Here is a 20107-nt window from a genome sequence, read left to right as displayed (position 1 = left end):
CTCAAAATGGAGGACTGAACCATGTGGTCCAATCAGTCCTTCTCTGCATCCAGTAAACTTGGAGAAAAACTCAAGCTTCTAAGTTATCTTTTAGGCTTTTCAGAGCATCATCTTTAGTACTTTTTATCTTTTCTCTCAGGATTTTAGAGCTAAAGGTGCTCCAATACATGCAGTCCCTTGACTTTTGGCATTATGGAAAGTCTATAGGGATTTGAACTTCTTCAGACATTTGTTACTTGGAAGGGTGAATAAAGAATACAGTAACAACTACAATGATAACACTGGCTTACCTGGATGCGAGTTTATAGTACTTTATCAACTCAACTAACTCAACTTTTAGTTACTTGTTCTTATTAAAAATACATAAATAAATAATTAGGATTAGCACACTACTCTAGCTCACATTGCAGCCTGACAAGGCAGTTGCATTAAGGAAAATGATAAGAAGATGAGGAGATTGGTAAGCATGCACGGACTTTCACAACCTTGAGACATTTTTATCAATAGTGCTTATGACAGAAATCAGGCAATAGTCTTCCTAATTTAGATTAGGACTTTAGAGAATTTAGATTTAGACTTTAGAGTAAGTCCAATTTGTCCATATATAACATAGGCTCATGGAGGTTTAAATAGCATTTACTTCTCGTAACAGTTATAACTCATTGTGCCTAAAGGCTAGCATTTTTTGCATCGTATGATGCAAACAGGTACTACTAGAATTCTTGAAAGCACCCAAGTGCTTTCCTTATCAATCCAACTGGCTTAACAACTTAGAAAAAATTTAGAAGTCCAATTAGGCATTAACTACTTGGAAATCTGTCCCTAAAACATTTTTGAAATAGAAGTTAAAAAGCAATAAAAATAAAACACAAACTCATGGGTGCTCTTGAAAATACATGTACTAGTACTGAGTCTGTACTTCAGCCTAAGTAACTTGAATTCCAAAACTCTAACGAAAAACACAGTGTACATAATTGGTTAATTAAAGCAATTTCATTAATGAGTGTTTTAGAGCTGCATCTACTACACTCATTTTATCTCAAATGCTTGTAAATATCTTGTTCATGGTTCCTTTGAAGGTGCAAGCAGTATGTAACATACAAAATTGTTCAAAGTAAGAGCCTTTTTTCATATTCTTCAAGAACGTAGGATTTTCGCTTCTCACTGGCAAATTTAGTGAAGTTATAGGTTGAAATACATATTAAAAATGTCTTTTTTATTATATTCTAAGAGCATTAAAAACTATAGAGAAACGAGTCCATCAGTGTGTTCTAAGAACCTGCATGAAGCTGCTGGACTTAGGTGAAATGGAAACCTCACACATGATAATTGCAGAGGTTAAAGGGAAGGCATTCTTTAAACGAAGAATGGATCTATGGCAAACCAGGGGATCTTGCAGAAATAAACATTCCTTCACCTGCAGTAGTGGACTGAAATTTCTATTTGTTACTTGAGAAAAATAAATAAATCTAGAAGTGTGAGACTAAGGCTTACTTCTTGTAATACAGCAGTGGTCACTCTGTGATAAATATATGGAATGGATTCAGCCATTTAAACTCTCAATGTCTGACTGTTCTAGAATTAAATGCTACTTCTATTGTATTTGATTTTTTTCCTTTCAATAAAACTTACTTTCATCTCCAGTTTCAAATTCAAACTTCTGGCTATAGCCGCTGTATCCTGCTGCCGTCCTGACTCTGATATGAAATATATACTTGGTGGCTGGCTTGAGACCTGTGATGATAACACTCGGAGCCTTGGACCTTGTGGAGGAATAGCTGAGCTGCTCATGCTCCTGAGGGACAAAAGAGGGGAGAAATGATATCAAGTTGAGTTGTACAAACTTAACAAAAATGATACAGCAAAACTGAAGCTCCAAATTCTTCTCATGAATGTAAAATGTGTTTATAAAAGAAGGTGCAGGTATGGATTTCAGTACTTTGATTTTGTGCTATAGTCACAATGTATGATATGGCCTTGACTTAGATATCATTTTTTCTGCCCTTAGTCTTGCATATAGACACATCACATCTCTGTGACTTAGGTTAGTAATTACACTGTAGTCAAAATAATATGGAATTAGTACAAGACTATATTCACAGAAAATGACAGCTAGAATGGCAGCTAACTATTTTTGCACAATAGACAAGCTAGGAGGTCAGTAAGCACTAGTAAGCTATAAAGTAAAGATGTGGGAGTATTCAAATACCCGCTACTCACTTCTACCCGCAGGTAGTGCCAAAATGCCGGCGCTATCCGTGGGTAGACCTGTGGGTAAAAGAAAATAAAAATTAACCTTTTCTTTAAAGTCTGTAAACTTTTAGCATGGCTCAGCTGAATCACTGATGTTGACCTTTATTTCTCTTTCCAGGTAGCAGTAATGTAGCTGTACATGAAATTCGCTTTTACATTCCGTTAGGAGAGTCACTTTGAAATTCTCCAGCTAATTTCCTACCAGTTGATTTTGGGTATCTGCTGAGAATTCCTGAATCTCACAGGGTCAGGGAATTGCCACTGCAGACAAGCTGCTGTAATGCGGAGATCAACCACATCGATTGCTGCACAAAAAGGAAGTGCTAGACACATTTTTGGTGACTCATTTAAATGAGGAAATGTCTTAAAAGAGAGTCTATTGCCTGTCATTAGTTACAGTCACTCGATAAATCTGTAAGCTGTAATATTTTCTATGGTGCCTTAAGGCTAGCTTTACTGTATTACAGTAGGAGTCATCCACAAACTGATAACATGAACAGAACTGTCCTTGGCACATGCTCAATAACCCAACTGTAGTACCCATAGGGCACCATATAAATTTATTATAACATGCAGTATTATTAGAGTATGCACGTATTATTCAAAGGATGCTTCCAGCCTATTCAGAAGGAAACAACCTTTTTCACAGAAGAGATATAGCAAGGAAAACATAGTTTTCAATTAGATTGTTGAACTTCTAACCTGTTCTGAACATATGTGTATTTTTTGTATAAAACAAATAGTAATCACAATGAGTCAACTGGAGTCACAGCATAACAAAGCCACATCAGCATAGGGCAAGAAGTACATCAGTATTCCTCCAGTACACATACAAGGAGATGGATAAGAAGATCAAATTAAAAATCAATCAAACACACAAAAACGACTTAGTGATTCTGTTAAAGAGAAGGAAGGTATGCAATAAGGACTGATATTTAAAATAATTGTATTTAATGCTCAATAAAAACAGTGGAAATAATTTGAGAAACGAGAGTAAAAGGAAGAGTTGATTTGTTCCACAGCCTATTAACAAAATCTAAATCTCAAAAAATGTGTATTTAAATTGAAACGATAGGGCACTGTGTAAGCAATCTTATGAATGGCAATTACAATTAACATAAAAAGAAATTTAACAACTGGTTTCAGCATCAGACTTCTGCAATTAATTGAAATGCTATAAATTCAATTTGAGTGAGTTAGAGGATTTTATGCTTTCATTTTCTGAGAAATTTCAGAAAAAAACTATTTTATTCTGACAGAAAATCTGCTAATACAAAGGATTTCCATTCCACTACCTTGTTATATGTGCAATTTCCAGCAACTTTCAAGTGTAGAACTGTAATATATCTCAAAACGTAACTTGGCCAAGGTTATGCAACCTTGGAGAACACAAGTTCTCCTCTTTGTGCATTCACTTAGTAATGAGGCTACTGAGTAAAGTGGGTAAATTTCTACCTCAAGAGATCAAGTTGTTTAAAAAAAGATAGTAACCAGCTCAAAATCAATGTAAGACAGAAGATTTTTGCACAGGTTTCAGGAAAACCACACTTAGAAGTGTTCAAATACCCTATCACCACATCCGAGTTCTTTTTTTTCCTACTTTTCTATTTTTTTTTTTTTTTTTTAATGTTTGGTAAATTTATTGCATCTTTCACTTCTAAATTGCAGTAGTAGAAAGAACATTTTCTCTTAAAAAAGAGTAGATGTTAAGTCTCAAAATAAACTTAGGTTTAAATTTGGAAGGATTTAGAATTGATTTTAAGAGACTCCAAAATGCATTCAATACCAAACAATGCTTTAAAGAGTATGATATTTGTTACAATGGATTTATCATAAAATGTGATCAGTAGAAAGATGTATACGAAAGAAAAAACCATGATTTGTTAAGTGGTTCTTAGTACCCCTGATTTGTAAGCATGATTCCACATTACTCAGTGCCAAGAATACCCGAAGCATGTGTGTGGCTGGACCAAGGTGGAGAGAGCCCTGCAGAACAGTACCCCTACTGCCGTGAACTTCCCAATGAGAAACCTTCCAGTTCAAGCCATGTAAATTTTACACAGAGAAAGAATCAAATTACTAGATGAGACCAAAGAGGAATACATGGAGCCCACTTGCACAGTTCTGCCCTACTCTGTCTCTGTGAGCAGGCTGTGCCTAACAGCAACCTTCTTGAGGGGCAAATGCCTCTGACCATCCGTTTGGGGTGGTAAATGGTATTTTGTCACCTCCAAGAGCTATTAGGCTTGCTGCTCTCTCACCACCAGACAGGGACATCTGCAGTATACTCTGGGAGCTTCCATCTCCAAGCCCTTCAATTTCCCTTCCTTTCCATAGCCTCTTATGCCATTCATCATATCGCCCAAAAAACAATGTATAGAGGCACACTATCATATAAATATTACTGCCACATGGGAAAGGGTAAATGATTTGTTACAGCAAGTGAAATATGAGAAAGCAAACCCTGTCAGCTTGGTGTATGTGAGAAAAAAAAGTTTCAGAAACACGTACTCGAAGAGGAAGTTACTCAAACTAGAGACAAAAAGATTAATAGTTGGAAACTTCACATCATTTTACACAAAGAAATCAACCATTTTGGCCTAGATTCATATGTAAGATGATTCTCCAAAGAGTGGATGCTTGAACTCTCCAAAGAAAGGACACTGTACTTTCAAACTCTGATGTTTTTATCTCTCAAAGAAATTACTCTGAAATACCATCTAATAACACAATGTTGGCAAAGACAGTTTGTTCCTACTTCATAACAAAATTTAGTGTCAGACAAAAAACACATTCCATGCTACTTGTCTAGATAATATTATTTCTGTCTATCTTAGGTTTATTTTAAAGTTTTTCATTTTTGTGCGAGGTTATTTCAGTGGGACAAGCTGAAATAGAAAAAAATAATGCTATGAATGCAACATAAAATAACAGCAACAATACTGTTCATGAAAAACTACTCAGTTCAGATGTTGTAAGTACTAAATCACACTTCATAATGAGGTGTGGAAAATGGAGTACTGAGAACAAAGTTCACTACTGAGAGAAGTGTATAGAGATTCATTGTACTCAGTTGACTAGCAGTCATTTATGCCAATGACTGATTTGTCTGTTTTCAACCGAAAGGAAGCTGTGGCTTTCTTCTAAAATGAGATTTACAGAATGAAATACACAAGAACCCCATATATATTTGGTACTAGCCAAATGACTGTAAGACACTGCTGATAGTAAACCGGGTATTATCCAATTTTCAAAAAAGGTGGATGAATTTATTAACCACTAGATGTTTTGTCAAGACAACATAGATTATTATATTGCATCAGACACATACAGATGAATCAAAGTAATATCAGTACTTATTTTAAAAAGATCATCAAATATAATTTTCTATCCTTTAATATATATAATCAGATCTCCAGGAATTATGAATCTCTTGCAGTTTACTTTGTGCCTGACTAATTTCATGAACGACAATCGAGGTATTCAGTTCATGAAATCCAGTGAGTAACCGAGAAGTCTCTTAAACAGACTTTGGGGAAAGTGTTTTTAAAGGCTTCTGCTAGCTGAGAACGTATTTTTTATGTATCTACAACTTCCAAATCCATGTGTGCTGAAAACACCCAAGGAGACAGCAACAAGTTTTTCTATCAAATGTTTACAAGTAGAGAAAACTGATTTGGCTTACATACATTGTCCTTCAACATGAAACTTCCCTACTTACATCATAGAATCCTGCTTAGCCTTTTTTCAGAACTATTATCTAACAAGAACAAATACTAATAGAGATGCAATCTTTATGCCACAGAGAACCGGTCTTTCTCCTGTGCGCTAAAGCACAATGTCAAAGCTGAGTAAGTACCACATTAAAGAAAGGAAGACTCAGAGTTCTGTGTTCCAGACATTATCAATGTTGAAATAAAAGCTCGAATAATAAAAAAGAATCTTTTATGAGAACATTTGTTCACATTTTTCCACTTTCCTTGATACATCAGTTTGAAGGATATACACAATGTGACCTACAGAGGAAGCATCATTATTTTAAGGGAATGGCCATAATTCAGGAAGCCAGGAACTTTTATTAATTGTAGCTCTGGGCCATCATGAAAGGAAATGTCAAAATGTCCTACCCCATCTTTAGTTTTCCCTTGGAAAAGCCACGATAGCACTTAATTTCCTCCAGGGTCAACTGAACTTTAAAGTTGCAATATACATTAGAATGAAACAGTAGGTAATTACTAGGTATAGTCAATATGTGATTAATCAGTTCAAAGAGAATTTGTTACAGTCAAGTAACAGTGAACTATGGAATTGGTTACTACTCCTTGTGTTTTCTCAGAAAAATACAGACCTAGTGATTTTAACATATGAAAATCACCTCTGATTTATGCTGCCCACATTTGTCTCACAATGAGCTCATCCCAACAATGTCAGAAAAACATGTTTCTTCTTCGCAATTATTTCTATAACATGATTTCAAAATTCTTAATGCCCTTAATCATAACTCGAGTCTCATCTCTCTTAGATTGCTGTAGGTAAGGAGCAATCACACTGAAATCAGGAAAATTAACTATGCCTTAGAAACTCAGAATCTACCTTGGAAAGTTTATCTTTAAAACATTGCGCATGGTTTTCAGCTAGAGGATTATTTTGACCTATAGCGTACCCATCGAGACGACTGTCAACAGCAACATTTGAAAGTTATTAGAGAAGAGACTCAAAGATTTAAGAATGTGCTCTTAACGTTAATTACTGTCTGATTACAATACGATCAGCAGGATTAGGTCAAGCCTCACAGAATCATAGAATCACAGAATCACAGAATGGTTTGGGTTGGAAGGGACCTTTAAGATCACCTAGTTCCAACACCCCTACTATAGGTATGGATACCTCCCTCCAGACCAGGCTGCTCAAAGCCTCATCCAGCCTGGCCTTGAATGTCTCCAGGAAAGGGGCATTCATAGCCTCATTAGGCAACCTGTTCCCATGTATCACCACCCTCAGTGGTGAAATACAGTGATAAGAAAAATTACAATAGTAGGAATAAGAATAAAATTAAAATAATAGAAATATGAAAAGTAACAATAATAGGAGTAACAGTCAAATATACCATCAATCTTCTTAACAAAATCCTTGTTGGAAATGTTGTACCTTATGGTTCCAGATGCCTAGAAAACTTAAGGTAAATTTTATAAAGTGATTATAAGGTTCTGAGTATCAATCTGAATTCAGAAGGTGAAGAATAAGAAAAGGAGAATTATAAAGAAGGGTAAAAGGATGATCCCGGGAACTACTGTCTTATCAGTTTCTCCTCTGTGCCGGGAGAGATCATGGAGCAGATCCTCCTGGAAGCTATGCTAAGGCACATGGAAGAGACGGAGATAATACAGGGGAATAAGCATGGCTTCATCAAGGGCAAATCCGCTTGACCAACCTAGAGGCCTTTTGTGATGGCATCACTGTATCAATGGACAAGGGAAGAACCACTGATGTCAGCTACGTGGACTTCAGTAAGGCCTCTGATATGGTACCTCACAACAATCTTATCTCCAAATTGGAAAGATATATATTTGATGGGTGAAGGTTGATCCAATGGATGAAGAAACAGCTGCAGGATCAAGTCCTGATGGTGGCCTCCGAATATCCAAAAGGGAATTATAGGAAGGAAGGGGACAGACTCTTTAGTAAGGTCGGTGGTGACAGAACAGGGGAAATGGCTTCAAGACTAAAGAGGGTAGATTTAGTTTGGACATCAGGAAAAAGTCTTTTATAGTGAAGGTGGTGAGGCACTGGAACAGGTTGCCTAGAGATGTGGCTAATGCCCCTGGAAACTTCTAAGGTGAGGCTGGGTTAAGCCTTGAACAACCTGATCTAGCTATGCATGTTCCTGTTCATTGCAGGCGAGTTGGACTAGATGTCTTTAAAGGTTCATTTCAACTCTAAGAGTGCTACAATTATATGATTCTATGATTCTAAGAATAAAACTGACAGGAAAAGGTGGGGCCACTGAGAAAATTGCAGATGACTGCAGTATTTGTTTCAGAGATGGAACCTGCAGAACCTCCCTTATCACTAATCTGAGATGTAGCAGTCCAGAGAGCTGAAATACTAAAGAGTGTTTTACCTGTTTGGCCTTTCAATATTTTATATTCTGATTGCCTGCCAGTTAGCTCATCGCTTTCTCTGTACATATAGTGAAGCTGTCAACAAGAAAAGGAGAAGAATAGATAAACCAATCATAAAGAAAATATGCAACAGTTAGAACACAACCAATCCTCATTTTAATGGCATATATACCTGGAAAGGTAGGAATGAGTTAACATGAAGTGGACCATGAAAAAGAGCAAATTAAATCAGGAGAGATGAGGAAAGTGAGTCTACAACAGTGTTTACATTCCCACCAGCACAATAAGGTGAGAGGTGGGGAGAGCAAAGCTGTGTGGTTGACATGGAGGTGCATGCAGGAAAAGCAGATGGGAAGGCAGCAGATAGGACACTGCTGATCATACTGACACAGAGATTAAATTGAGAGGAATAAAAACAGGTCTATGCCTTAAGTTGATAGCTGAACAGGGTACAATCAGAATATAATACAGGCAGCTGCAGTAGATAACTTGAATTGTCAGACAAGCTCAGATATTAAATTCCATCTTTCCATCACTTACAAGCTACTCTGACAACATTTATTTTCTAATAAAAAATATTTACCAGTGAAAACCTCTACACCAATGTCTCCAGGAGTCTTTCTAACTTAAGAATATAAAAATTTTTAGCCTCTTTAGCTCTTCCTGAAGACTTTTTCTTTTGCCACTCATTTAAATTTTCTTACTACTTCAGTGCCCAAAGATAGCAGTTAGATACAGATTTGGATTGTTCTGTGTATTTTTCAGGTTTGCAAGACTTCACATGAAAATTTTAACTACTTTGTGTAGCATGTACATTTCTGTATGGTGGTGCCCATAGGAAAAAAAAAAACACCATGCAGTCTTAAAAACCTCTTGAAGCAACAAGCCTGTGCAACTCCCTTTTAAGCAGATTTCATCCCTTAAGGATGAGAGAACAGGAAGGGTGAAAGGGCTGATTTAAAGATGGGCTCATGTCTAAGATGAACCATAAACATAGATAATCCCTAATACAGTAGACTAATGCACACCTTCCTTGTTCCCTTTGCAATGGAATATATTCCTACCTAGGCTGCAGTGCTGCAGCGCTGCCTCCCCTATGGCCTCCTGACACAAACCCTCTGTTTGGCTCGTCCTGCTGCTGTCACAGACACAGCCGCATCACTGCACTCCTCCACTCTCCTCTCTCCTGTTTCCTCTCCTCGATTGGTAATGTCAAAACTTAACAAAATATGCAGATTTTAAGTTACTTTTTAATTGGGATCCCAACGATATGTACTAGCTTTTTAATTGAATCACAGAAAGCATCTTGTATGAATTTGTATCTGCTGCTAACTTTTAAATAAAAACTCTTTAATTCTGGAAGGAATTTCAATTGCCTGTAAACAACTATAGGTTACAATTTATTCAAGTTACGTCAGAATAAGATTATTGAATGTGAATATTAACACCATCCAAACATACTTTACGGCTACCAGTGTCTGGAAGCATGGTTACTACACAGTGTGGTTCTTGTAAAAATATGAATTAAGAAATATCTCCCTTTAAATCTTCCTGGTTGCCAAGTACTTGGTGGTTACATGTCCAACTATGTCAAGTGGGAATGCACTGAATGAATGACACACAGCAATAGGTATAACAGGTGTTTGAGTCAGTGTGCCTTAACTGTGAGAATAACACAGCAGAATTATTACCTTCAGACATAACCAGCAGCAATCACAGAATCACAGAATCACCCGGGTTGGAAGGGACCTCAAGGATCATGTAGTTCCAACCCCCCTGCCTAGCAGGGCCACCAAACACACACATTTAGATCAGGTTGCCCAGGACCCCGTCCAACCTGGCCTTGAACACATCCAAGGACGGGGCATCTACAACCTCCCTGGGCAGCCCGTTCCAGGGCCTAACCACTCTCCTTGTAAAGAACTTCCCCCTAACATCCAACCTAAATCTTCCCTCCTTCAACTTGGATCCATTTCCCCTAGTCCTGCTGTTGTCAGCCCTTTTGAAGAGTTTACTCCCCTCGTGGGTGTAGGTTCCCTTCAGGTATTGATAGGCTGCAATGAGGTCACCCCGCAGCCTTCTCTTCCCCAGGCTGAACAAGCCCAACTCCCTCAGCCTGTCCTCATAGGGGAGATGCTCCAGCCCCCTGATCATCTTAGTCACCCTCCTCTGGACCCTTTCCAAAATCTCTCTGTCTTTCTTGTACTGAGGGCTCCACACCTGGACACAGTACTCCAGATGGGGCCTCACAAGAGCCGAGTAGAGAGGGACGATCACCTCCCTGTCCCTGCTGACCACCCCTCTCCTGATGGAGCCCAGGATCCCATTTGCCTTTCGAGCTGCCAGAGCGCACTGCTGGCTCATGTTCAGTCTCTCGTCCATCAGGACCCCCAGGTCCTTCTCTGCCGAGCTGCTCTCAAGGACCACTCCTCCCAGCCTGTACGGGTGCCTGGGGTTCTTCCGGCCCAAATGCAAAACCTTGCACTTTGCCGTGTTGAACCTCATTAGGTTCACCTGAGCCCAGCCCTCCAGCCTGTCGAGGTCCCTCTGAATGGCATCCCTTCCTTCCACCGTATCAACCGCACCACTCAGCTTGGTGTCGTCAGCAAACTTGCTGAGGGTGCACTCAATTCCCTCATCAATGTCATTAATAAAGATGTTAAAGAGCACCGGTCCCAAGACAGACCCTTGGGGGACACCACTTGTTACCGGCCTCCACCTGGACAGAGAGCCATTGACCACCACCCTCTGTCTGCGGCCTTTCAACCAATTGCTTATCCATCGGGTCGTCCACCCATCAAATCCACTTCCCTCCAATTTGGAGATGAGGATGTGGTGGGGGACCATGTCAAAGGCCTTGCTCAGGTCCAGGTAAATGACATCGGTCGCCTTCCCTTCGTCCACCAATGCCGTCACTCCATCATAGAAGGCCACAAGATTAGTTAGGCATGACCTTCCTTTGGTGAAGCCGTGCTGGCTGTCTTGGATCACATGGTCATTCTTTATGTGATCGAGCATGTTGTCCAGGAGGATCTGTTCCATGATCTTCCCAGGCACGGAGGTGAGACTCACCGGCCTGTAGTTCCCCGGGTCCTCCCTGCTCCCCTTCTTGTATATGGGAGTGACGTGACCCTTCCTCCAGTCATCCGGGACCTCACCTGACAGCCACAACTTCTCAAATATGATGGAGAGCGGCTCGGCAACCACCTCAGCCAGCTCCTTCAGGACCCTGGGATGCACGCCATCTGGCCCCATAGACTTGTATTCATTCAGTCTAAGGAGGCACTCTTGGACTTGCTCTGCCCTTACAGTGGGGAGGGATTTACCTCCTTGGTCCCCACATAGAGGTTTGGGGATGCAGGGCTCAGGGACGTGAAAAAGACTAGAATCCTGGCCACCAGTGAAGACCGAGGTGAAGAACTCATTCAGCACCTCAGCTTTCTCTTCATCTGTTGAAGCCAGTTCTCCTTTTAAATTTACCAAAGCAGGTACGCCCGTTTTGGCCTGTCTCTTCTGGCCAATGTACCTGTAGAAGGTTTTCTTATTGTTTTTCACGTCCCTTGCCAAGTTCAGTTCTGCCTGCGCCTTGGCTTCCCTGATCCCACGTCTGCAAGTCCGGATGGCATCCCTGTACTCTTCCCAGGTGACACAGCCTTGTTTCCAGAGCTTGTACACCCCTTTCTTCGCCCTCAGTTCTCCCAGCAGGTCCTTGCTGAGCCATGCCGGTTTCCTACCCCGCCTGCCCACTTTCTTATTCAGAGGAATTGAGACCTCTTGTGCTTCCAGGAGGGCATCCTTGAAGAGCAGCCAGCTCTCCTCAACATTCTCGTCTTTGAGGGCAGCGCGCCAGGGGATCTTCGCCAGCAATCCATTGAGTAGCTTGAAGTCTGCTTTTCTAAAGTTCAGTGTCCTGATCCTGCTCTTTGCCAGGCCCACATCGCTTGAGATCACAAACTCAACCAGGGCGTGGTCGCTGGAGCCCAGGCAGCCTCCAACCTTGACGCCTTTGATGATCTCCTCAGCGTTGGTAAGCAGAAGGTCCAGCAACGCTTCACCTCTGGTCGGTCTGTCCAATACCTGAACCAGAAAGCTATCGTCAATGGATTCCAAGAGCCTTCTGGAGCTCTTGCAGCTCGCCGTGTGGTTTTTCCAGCAGATGTCCGGATGGTTGAAGTCCCCCACCAGGACAAGAGCCCGTGAGCCAGACATCTCACGCATCTGGAGCAAGAAAGCCTCGTCAACAGCCTCCCCTTGATCAGGTGGTCTGTAGTATACCCCTAACACCAGCTGACCTATATTAGTCCCATCTCTAATCCTAACCCACAGGCTCTCAACCTGTTCCTGACTGTTTCTCGTAGGGAGCTCCTCACAGTTTATCCAATCTCTGACATAGAAAGCAACTCCCCCACCCCTCCTACCTCGCCTATCTCTCCTAAAGAGTCTATAGCCGTCGATGGCAGTATCCTAATGCAATATTTCTTTGTTACAAAAATAAACACAAAAGAAAGAAAGAATGCAGCCTTCACACGAAAAAAGTAATATCTTTATCAGAAATATTGTCTGACGTGCCCTAAACTATCTTCTCCTTATGTTTGTGAGATGAATCCTTTCAAACATGCTGCTGAGAACTCAAAGGTAGTTTTCTAAAATCATAATAGCAGTAACTGTGATGCAGTTTTAGATGGGTTACGGATTCACCTTTCAAGAAAGTTCCCATGCATGATCTGAAGCAGCTGGGAGATTTCAATAATTGCATTGCTTTTCAAGAAGTGCATCTGAGACTGTACAGAACTCTACTGACTTGTGTGGTCTTTTTCAGACAATAGAAAGGAATGTTTGATGTTTGATTTACTGAAGGATAATACATGTTAAACTTTGAATAACATTGTTCTTGTTTTGATACATAAAAAATACTGTGATTAGTGTGTTTTTCATATATATATTTTGTAAATTTAATATCACTAGATTCAAACACTGCAGCCTATCTTATGTATATGAAGTAAAGAAAGGTATGCAGGTGAAAAAGGCACAACAGAGGAGAAGCTGAACCCTAGTTCAATCCACTGAGACTAAACATGGCAAAAAACTGCTTTAAAGCACCAAAGGCAAGAACAAAATATAACACCCGCATTTCTGTAAAACCTTTGTAGGACTGTAAAGAGCAACAGTGCATATTTGCACACCCCCACTTTTGTGTTATGTAATATCTAATGACTCAGGGAAAACTACTGAAGGAATCCAGCCATACACAAAATGCATGCATTGAGGAGGAAAAGGAGGTCTGTCTGACTTGTGCAGCAATTAAAGAATAGAAAGTTACAGAGACACTGAAACAAACAGGGAACAAATGAGAAACAAAGGCACCTGCCTCTTGAAGGTTGCAAGCCAAGTGAATCCAACAAAGTTGTAGTTTTAATTACCCAAAGAGAATCTTTTCCAGAGATGACTTATTCTGGATTTGTGAAGACTTCCAATTTATTCAGACCTCTAATTCAAATTTCCTTTTCCTTTTGCTCTGGCATGACTTGCATTTTTCAGCTTCATCATCTTCCTTACCACAGTTTGTGTAAGGAGTGACTACTTCACTACAATGCCATTGTTTTGCCGCCAAAAGCAATTTTTTTCAGCTTTCCACGAGGTAGCTCCCTTTTCCATAAGCACTGAAAATTGTATCTCTGTAGATGTGAACATTTTTTAATGTAAGCAATCAGAAGGTAAGTGTATCTTACATGAAATTTTAGTATTTCTTTGTTCACAAAATCACAGAAACATTACCTGAGTTGGAAGAGACCCATAAAGGATCATGGACTCAAACCCCTGGGACCACACAGCACCACCCCAAATTCAAACCACACTTCTAAGCTTGACGTTCAGAGGCTTCCTGAATGCCAGCATCTTGGGGCCACGGCCTGTTCCAGGGCCCAACCACCCTCTGGTGACGAACCTGTCACAGCTGCCCTCCCCTGACACAGCTCCATGCCGTTCCCTCGGGCCCAGTCGCTGTCACACAGAGCAGAGCTCAGCGCTGCCCCTAGGCTCCCTGTGAAGAGCTGCAGCTGCCACGAGGCCTCCCCTCAGCTCCTCTGCTGTGTGCTGAACAAATCGAGGGACCTGAACCACTCACCAGACACCTTGCGTTTCACATTGTTCAACACCTTTGCTGCCATCCTTTGAATACTCTGTAGTACTTCTACGTCCGTCTTACTTTGCTGCACCTAAATCTGCATCCTGTGCAGGGCAGGACAACCCCTTCCCTCACGCGTCTGTGCTTGCTTGCCTGGTGCTCCCCAGGGTACGGCTGGCCCTTTAGGCTGCCAGGGCATGCTGCTGACTCATATGCAAATTCTTCTTAACCAGAATCCCCAGATCCCACTCTGCAGGGCTTCTCTCCAACCCAACCCCAGTCTGTACATAGATCCAGGTTGCCCTCTCGCAGGTGCCAAACCCAGAGCTTGTTCTTGTTGAGCTCCATGCGATTTGTGACTGCCCAGACCCTCAGTTGGTCATCATCTCTCTGCAAGGCCTCTCTGCCTTTGAGGGAGACAGCACGTCTTCCCAGTTTAGCACTGTCCACAAACAGACTTTGTATGCATTCAAGTTTTGCATCCAGGTCATTTACAAAAACAGCGAAGGGAACTGGCCCTGAAATGGAGCCCTGGGGAACCCTGCTAGTGACTGGTTGCCAGCCTGATATAACCCCATTTACCACAGCTCTCTGAGCCTGACCAAGTACTAACTGTACTATGTTTTTGTTCAGCTGTACACTGGCCATTTGATCCAGAAGTAAACTCTGAGAAACAGCACTGAGAGTTTTGCTGAAATCCAGAAGGCTACATCTACTGTCTTCCCTAAGTCATCTAGATAGGGGGTCTTATTATAAAAATGAAATTCAATCAAATATTTTCCTCATGCATCTGTCTTGGCTGTGACCAAATAAATTTCTAACTTCAAGGCTTTGGAAAACAATACACAGGCTACTAATACTGGCACTGTTAAGTATTGCAAAACTGAGATTAGCATCAGTTGAGAAGAACTGAGTTCTTGCTGTTGTTCTGGGATCAGTCGACCTGAAGAGGGCCCTTCCAACCTCAGCGTATGGTTCACATCTTCCTGGAAATGCTCCCCATCTGTGCAGCAGTGGTGCCCTCAGCACCTTGCTGTATTTTCTTTGAGCCAGAGCCATCAGCCAATTGTTCACTCATTGTATTATGCTTTTTGTCTACCTGTGTGCCATTTTTCTAGAATTATACCATGAGATCCAGCAGTTAAATCGTTTTCTATGTAGTTCAATGGACATTACAAAGGACATAGCAATCTTATATGTTAGTAGAAATGATCATTTTGCACTTTGAAAGCAAATTCTGATTTTATTTTCTATCATATAAATGTATATTTCTAATTTAACTAGCATAATTTAAAGGAATGTATTTTCAGTTATTAAAAACTTAAATTTTTCTTGTGAAAAAAAATTAAGGAAATTTAGAAATGTGACAATATCTTTTTTAAAAAGAACAGCTTTAAAAAGCTCATTCACAAAGCAATTGTTATTGTGATAACATATATCATAACAATAAGCTAGACCTTTTGGCAATATATGGAAGAATAACAGATAGTTCTATCAAGGTCACTACAAACAGAAGATGTATCAACTGTCTGAAATTCCTACAGCAACATAAATGTTTTTATGAGCAGCAGGTGAATTCCTGGAAAAGACTCTAAGGCTATTAACAGCTCAGTAAGGAGTACATAATAATAAGTTGTTAACTCAGCCTCCCTGACAAGAACATGAAGAAAGGGCACTTTGAAACTATTAATACTAATGTATTAAATATATATATATATAAAATTACTTTTCTTTATGTCAACCAAATAAATATTAACTATTGTAGTGGAGTAAAATAAAAAACTATGTAGGAATTAATAAATAACATACCCTTTCCACAAATTTGAGTTAGCTAATGAAATCATACTTATAAATGAAAGGCTTGTCTCATCTCCATTTTTGATTCTATCAAAAAGAATGTAGCACAACTTTTATTCAGTATACCTGTACAAGGCATATAATAATATTAAACATGGAAACTAATTTGGCTTATTGCATTAAAATAGAATGGCTGTCCCTAAAACATCTTCCTTTTTCTCTGTGTATTTTCCCCTCTTCTATTAGCATAACTGCTTTGGGGATGTAAAAATGTAAAACAAAAGAGGTTGTCTATATTATGGAGTCAGTGGTTATATTTCCATTCTTGTGTGGAAAAAAAAATAAAACTGGAATCTATCCTTCTGAATGATTACTGCACACTTGATACACAGTCTAAGAAGAAAAATAAGAAGAGGAAAAGAAAGAACATTCTCTATTACCCTAAAAAGGAATACATGTATATTCACTTCTATTTGTTCAAATATATCCTAAATATATCCTATATATCCAAATATATCTAACTATATCCAGTATTAAGTAGTGCAGAAAAAGTGCAAGTGAAATAATATTTTGTACTGGAACATTCCTTCATTTAGACAAAGTTATAACCTTGCTCATGTCTCAAAGTACATATATTCTTGATTTATTCTGTGAACTCATCTTTATGGTTGGGAAAGAGCAATTTTTGAAAAGTGCTTATGTATTATTAAAACACTGACCCAGCTACTGTTTTTAAAACAGTTTGGGCTCACAGATGAACGCTTTTGGGAACTAAATATTTATTTTAAGAAAGCGAAAAGGAAATATCTGACAAGTTTTAGAGTAATGGTTATGTGGACATTGTATTTAACTTACAAATAAGGAAATTATTCTTGCATAGATGGTCAGTTAGCAGCCATACTAGTTACACACTAAGCTAGAATGCTGCTCATGAAATTCACTGTTCTTTTTCTGGAAATATGTCAAACTTTCAAAATAAAAGTCTGACACTTGACTGCATGTTATGGCACCTGAGAGAGTTAAAACTTTCATTAAGATTCAGATGTTACTAAAACTTAGTGTTTCTACACTCAAAGGTGACTATACTGAAACTGGCTAATAATATTAACAATAATAACAATATTTTAAGTTTAGAGTGCATTCTCTTATTTGCCAATTCGAGATTCAGAATGTTAAAGGTTAACATTCCCTTCTGCGCAATTGATATATCGACTCTGAAAAGACAACATTACTTTTTTTACAACACACTAACCAAAATCATATATGGTTTGCTCTTGGGAGTGAGCTGAACTTTAATGCACTATAAAATAAGACGTTCTTCTGTTTTTTCAGCTCACCCAATCACACACTGACACTTAACAATAGATTCCTGTGGCTTACATTATCATTCTTACTGTGGCGATAAATTATAAAAAGAAGGGTTTTTTTGAAGTTAAATTGCTGAATAGCTAGAAGAAAAAATTGATAATATCTTCTCTTAGGAATCAACTTGTACTATCAGTGGATTTAGCTTCCTTAAATTTCTCTGAGGCATGGAACTAGCTGTGTGGTGTTAAGTTTGTTGTGCTATATAATTTGCAAAATTTCCATGCACACACCTTTGAAAGACTTTGAAAACAAGTCATTCAAAACCATTAATGCACTTCTACATTTGTGCAGCTCTTCTTGCAGTTTCTAGAACATGTATTGTGCACACGATTCTCCCTGGGGGAAAGCGTATTGTCTACAGACAAGTAAACAAGATCAGCAGAGAATGAATCATGGTTTTTTGTTTTTTTTTAAATCAAATCCACTAGAGCCACCTAAACAGCACTGTGTTCCTCTGCAAGACTTTTTTTATTCAGCAAGAATGACCACAGTAATAGTTCCGTAGACTGCTTTATTATAAAACACAAAAGCTTAGAAGCTAGCTTGAAACAACTGAAGAAAGCTATTAGAAGACAGGCCAAACCAGGTGCTGAACTTCCTTGATAAACTCTTTATTACATGCAGTTGATATTTAGAAGTAAGATCTCTTTTTCACCTAATTGTAATTATTTCAGTGTCATTAATAATGGCTGCTGTAAGGTCTTTAGGTTCGTTCCCACAGGCAAAAACTGTATCTGGTCAGAGTCTCATAATCATTCACTCTCATTTTCAACAGTTCAGAGACCTATTTTCTTCCCTTTTTAGAATCTCAGCCTTTCACAGTTCTTCCCTTGGGAAACTAGGTTAATAACAGCAGAATAGCAAAACTGAGAAGCTTGCTTAACATCACTTACTATGCTAAAATAAGCTAGGAGATTTCATTTTAATGAGTATCTCCCAAAGTGCATTTGTAGTGATTATTTTTTAAAAACATTTCCCAGACATGGCTCATTTCCCAGGAGCTCTCAATGGCTGGGAAAGCCGTAAGTGCTCTGTGGAGCCATGAGCTTAAAGTGACATGCCCATCTGCTCCTGCCGCTTTGGTCAAGCACCAGTGCTTGTGTTCAGTGCAACTGGCCACAAGATCTTACATGTCCAAACCTCTCAGTGCTCTTGTTTATATAAGAACATGCTGAAGATGTAACAAAAATGTAGTATTTCACGGGCCCTACATTTCTTGCTTCTAGTCGTGACTGAAACACTGTAATTTGTAGGCAGTAGATTATTAATTTGTAGGCAGTAAATTTCTACTTATGCCTCAACCAACTCAAGTAATTGAAAAATACTGCAAGAAAATTAAATTCATTAAAAAAAAGTGGTTAGCATGAGGCTAAGAATTGTCCAGTTAATTCTTCAATACTAACATTAATACTATTTTATATTTAAAAAACTTATTGACTGGCCTGATACCTGAAGGAATCTTCCCTCTTGTTACAAGCTTTTCCTGCAAGGGCATCAAGCATGCTATAGTACATCTAGAAAGAGTAGAAGAATATACCTGGAGAAAGAAGCAGTACATTCTAGCAATCCAGCCTTAGCAACACCAGCTGATATGTGCCAGCTCCTGAAGAACGCGATACACCAGCACCTCCATTCAGCTTCATGTAGTTTGGAGCTGGTGCATATGTTACTATTCATGATTTAAAAATTCAAAATAAAATCAACATCTGATCCAAGGAAGAAATAGCTGGCACATGAGGGAAACAAAGAAGTTTCACCATAGTTGCATCTGAAAAGCAACGATCCTTCTAACTCAATTAAACACAACTGAAAATACTAACTAAAGATCTGAAAAGACTGGATGGATTGATTAAGTAATACAGAGGTCAAGAGTCAATAAATCTGACACATCTCACAGTCCTCACAGAAAGGCATCGGGCTAAAGAAGAGAAGAAGCTCATTTTGATTCAATTTTCCAAAATGCCACCTAGAAATTCAGGGCACTGTCTTATCTAAATGATGCAGCTTCTTATCTAAACTGTCTGTATCTTGACCAATGAAAATATGTGACTTTCCTTGACACTAAGATCCCAGTTGATCCTTGGGTAGGGCCAAGTATTATGGCAGAGAGAAAAAAGGAGAGAAGAGAAACAATATGTACATATAGCCTGAGCAGAGATGAATTCATCTTTACAAAATAAGATGATGAAATGTCTTCTTCACTAAACTTACACAGCAGCATCTGTTGTCCTTAACAGTGATGAGACACACACCCTAAACTGGCAATTCATTTGGGAAAAGAGGCTGGAACGAAACACTCTGAGCACGTAAGTAAAAGTCAGTGTGATGTGTCTCCAGGGCTCCAAGAAGCATGCTGCTTCTATGCTAGCTTTCAGTGTGGCACTGAACATAACATCAGATTCTCTACTCCTCAAAAAATATGGGAAAAATAGCAATGATATCA

At 39.3% G+C, this 20107-nt stretch overlaps 1 protein-coding gene across 1 annotated transcript in view; it reads right to left on the bottom strand.

Moving 5' to 3' along the window:
- The window catches only part of EPHA6 (EPH receptor A6), a 420557-nt gene that overhangs the window by 187165 nt on the left and 213285 nt on the right, over positions 1–20107 (bottom strand). Inside the window, exons 5-6 of the mRNA XM_042810796.1 lie at positions 2221–2268; positions 1633–1795 (exon numbers count right to left, since the gene is read on the bottom strand). Coding sequence (XP_042666730.1) covers positions 1633–1795; positions 2221–2268 — 211 coding nt within the window. The remainder of the gene's footprint in view (positions 1–1632; positions 1796–2220; positions 2269–20107) is intronic.

Source organism: Centrocercus urophasianus, unplaced genomic scaffold (assembly GCF_019232065.1).
Source record: "Centrocercus urophasianus isolate 14NV4802_14NV808 unplaced genomic scaffold, USGS_Curo_1.0 seq_12, whole genome shotgun sequence".
Taxonomy (NCBI): Eukaryota; Metazoa; Chordata; class Aves; order Galliformes; family Phasianidae; genus Centrocercus; species Centrocercus urophasianus.
The sequence above is the reverse complement of the archived record's forward strand: the minus strand, read 5'-3'. Positions and strand labels throughout refer to the sequence as shown.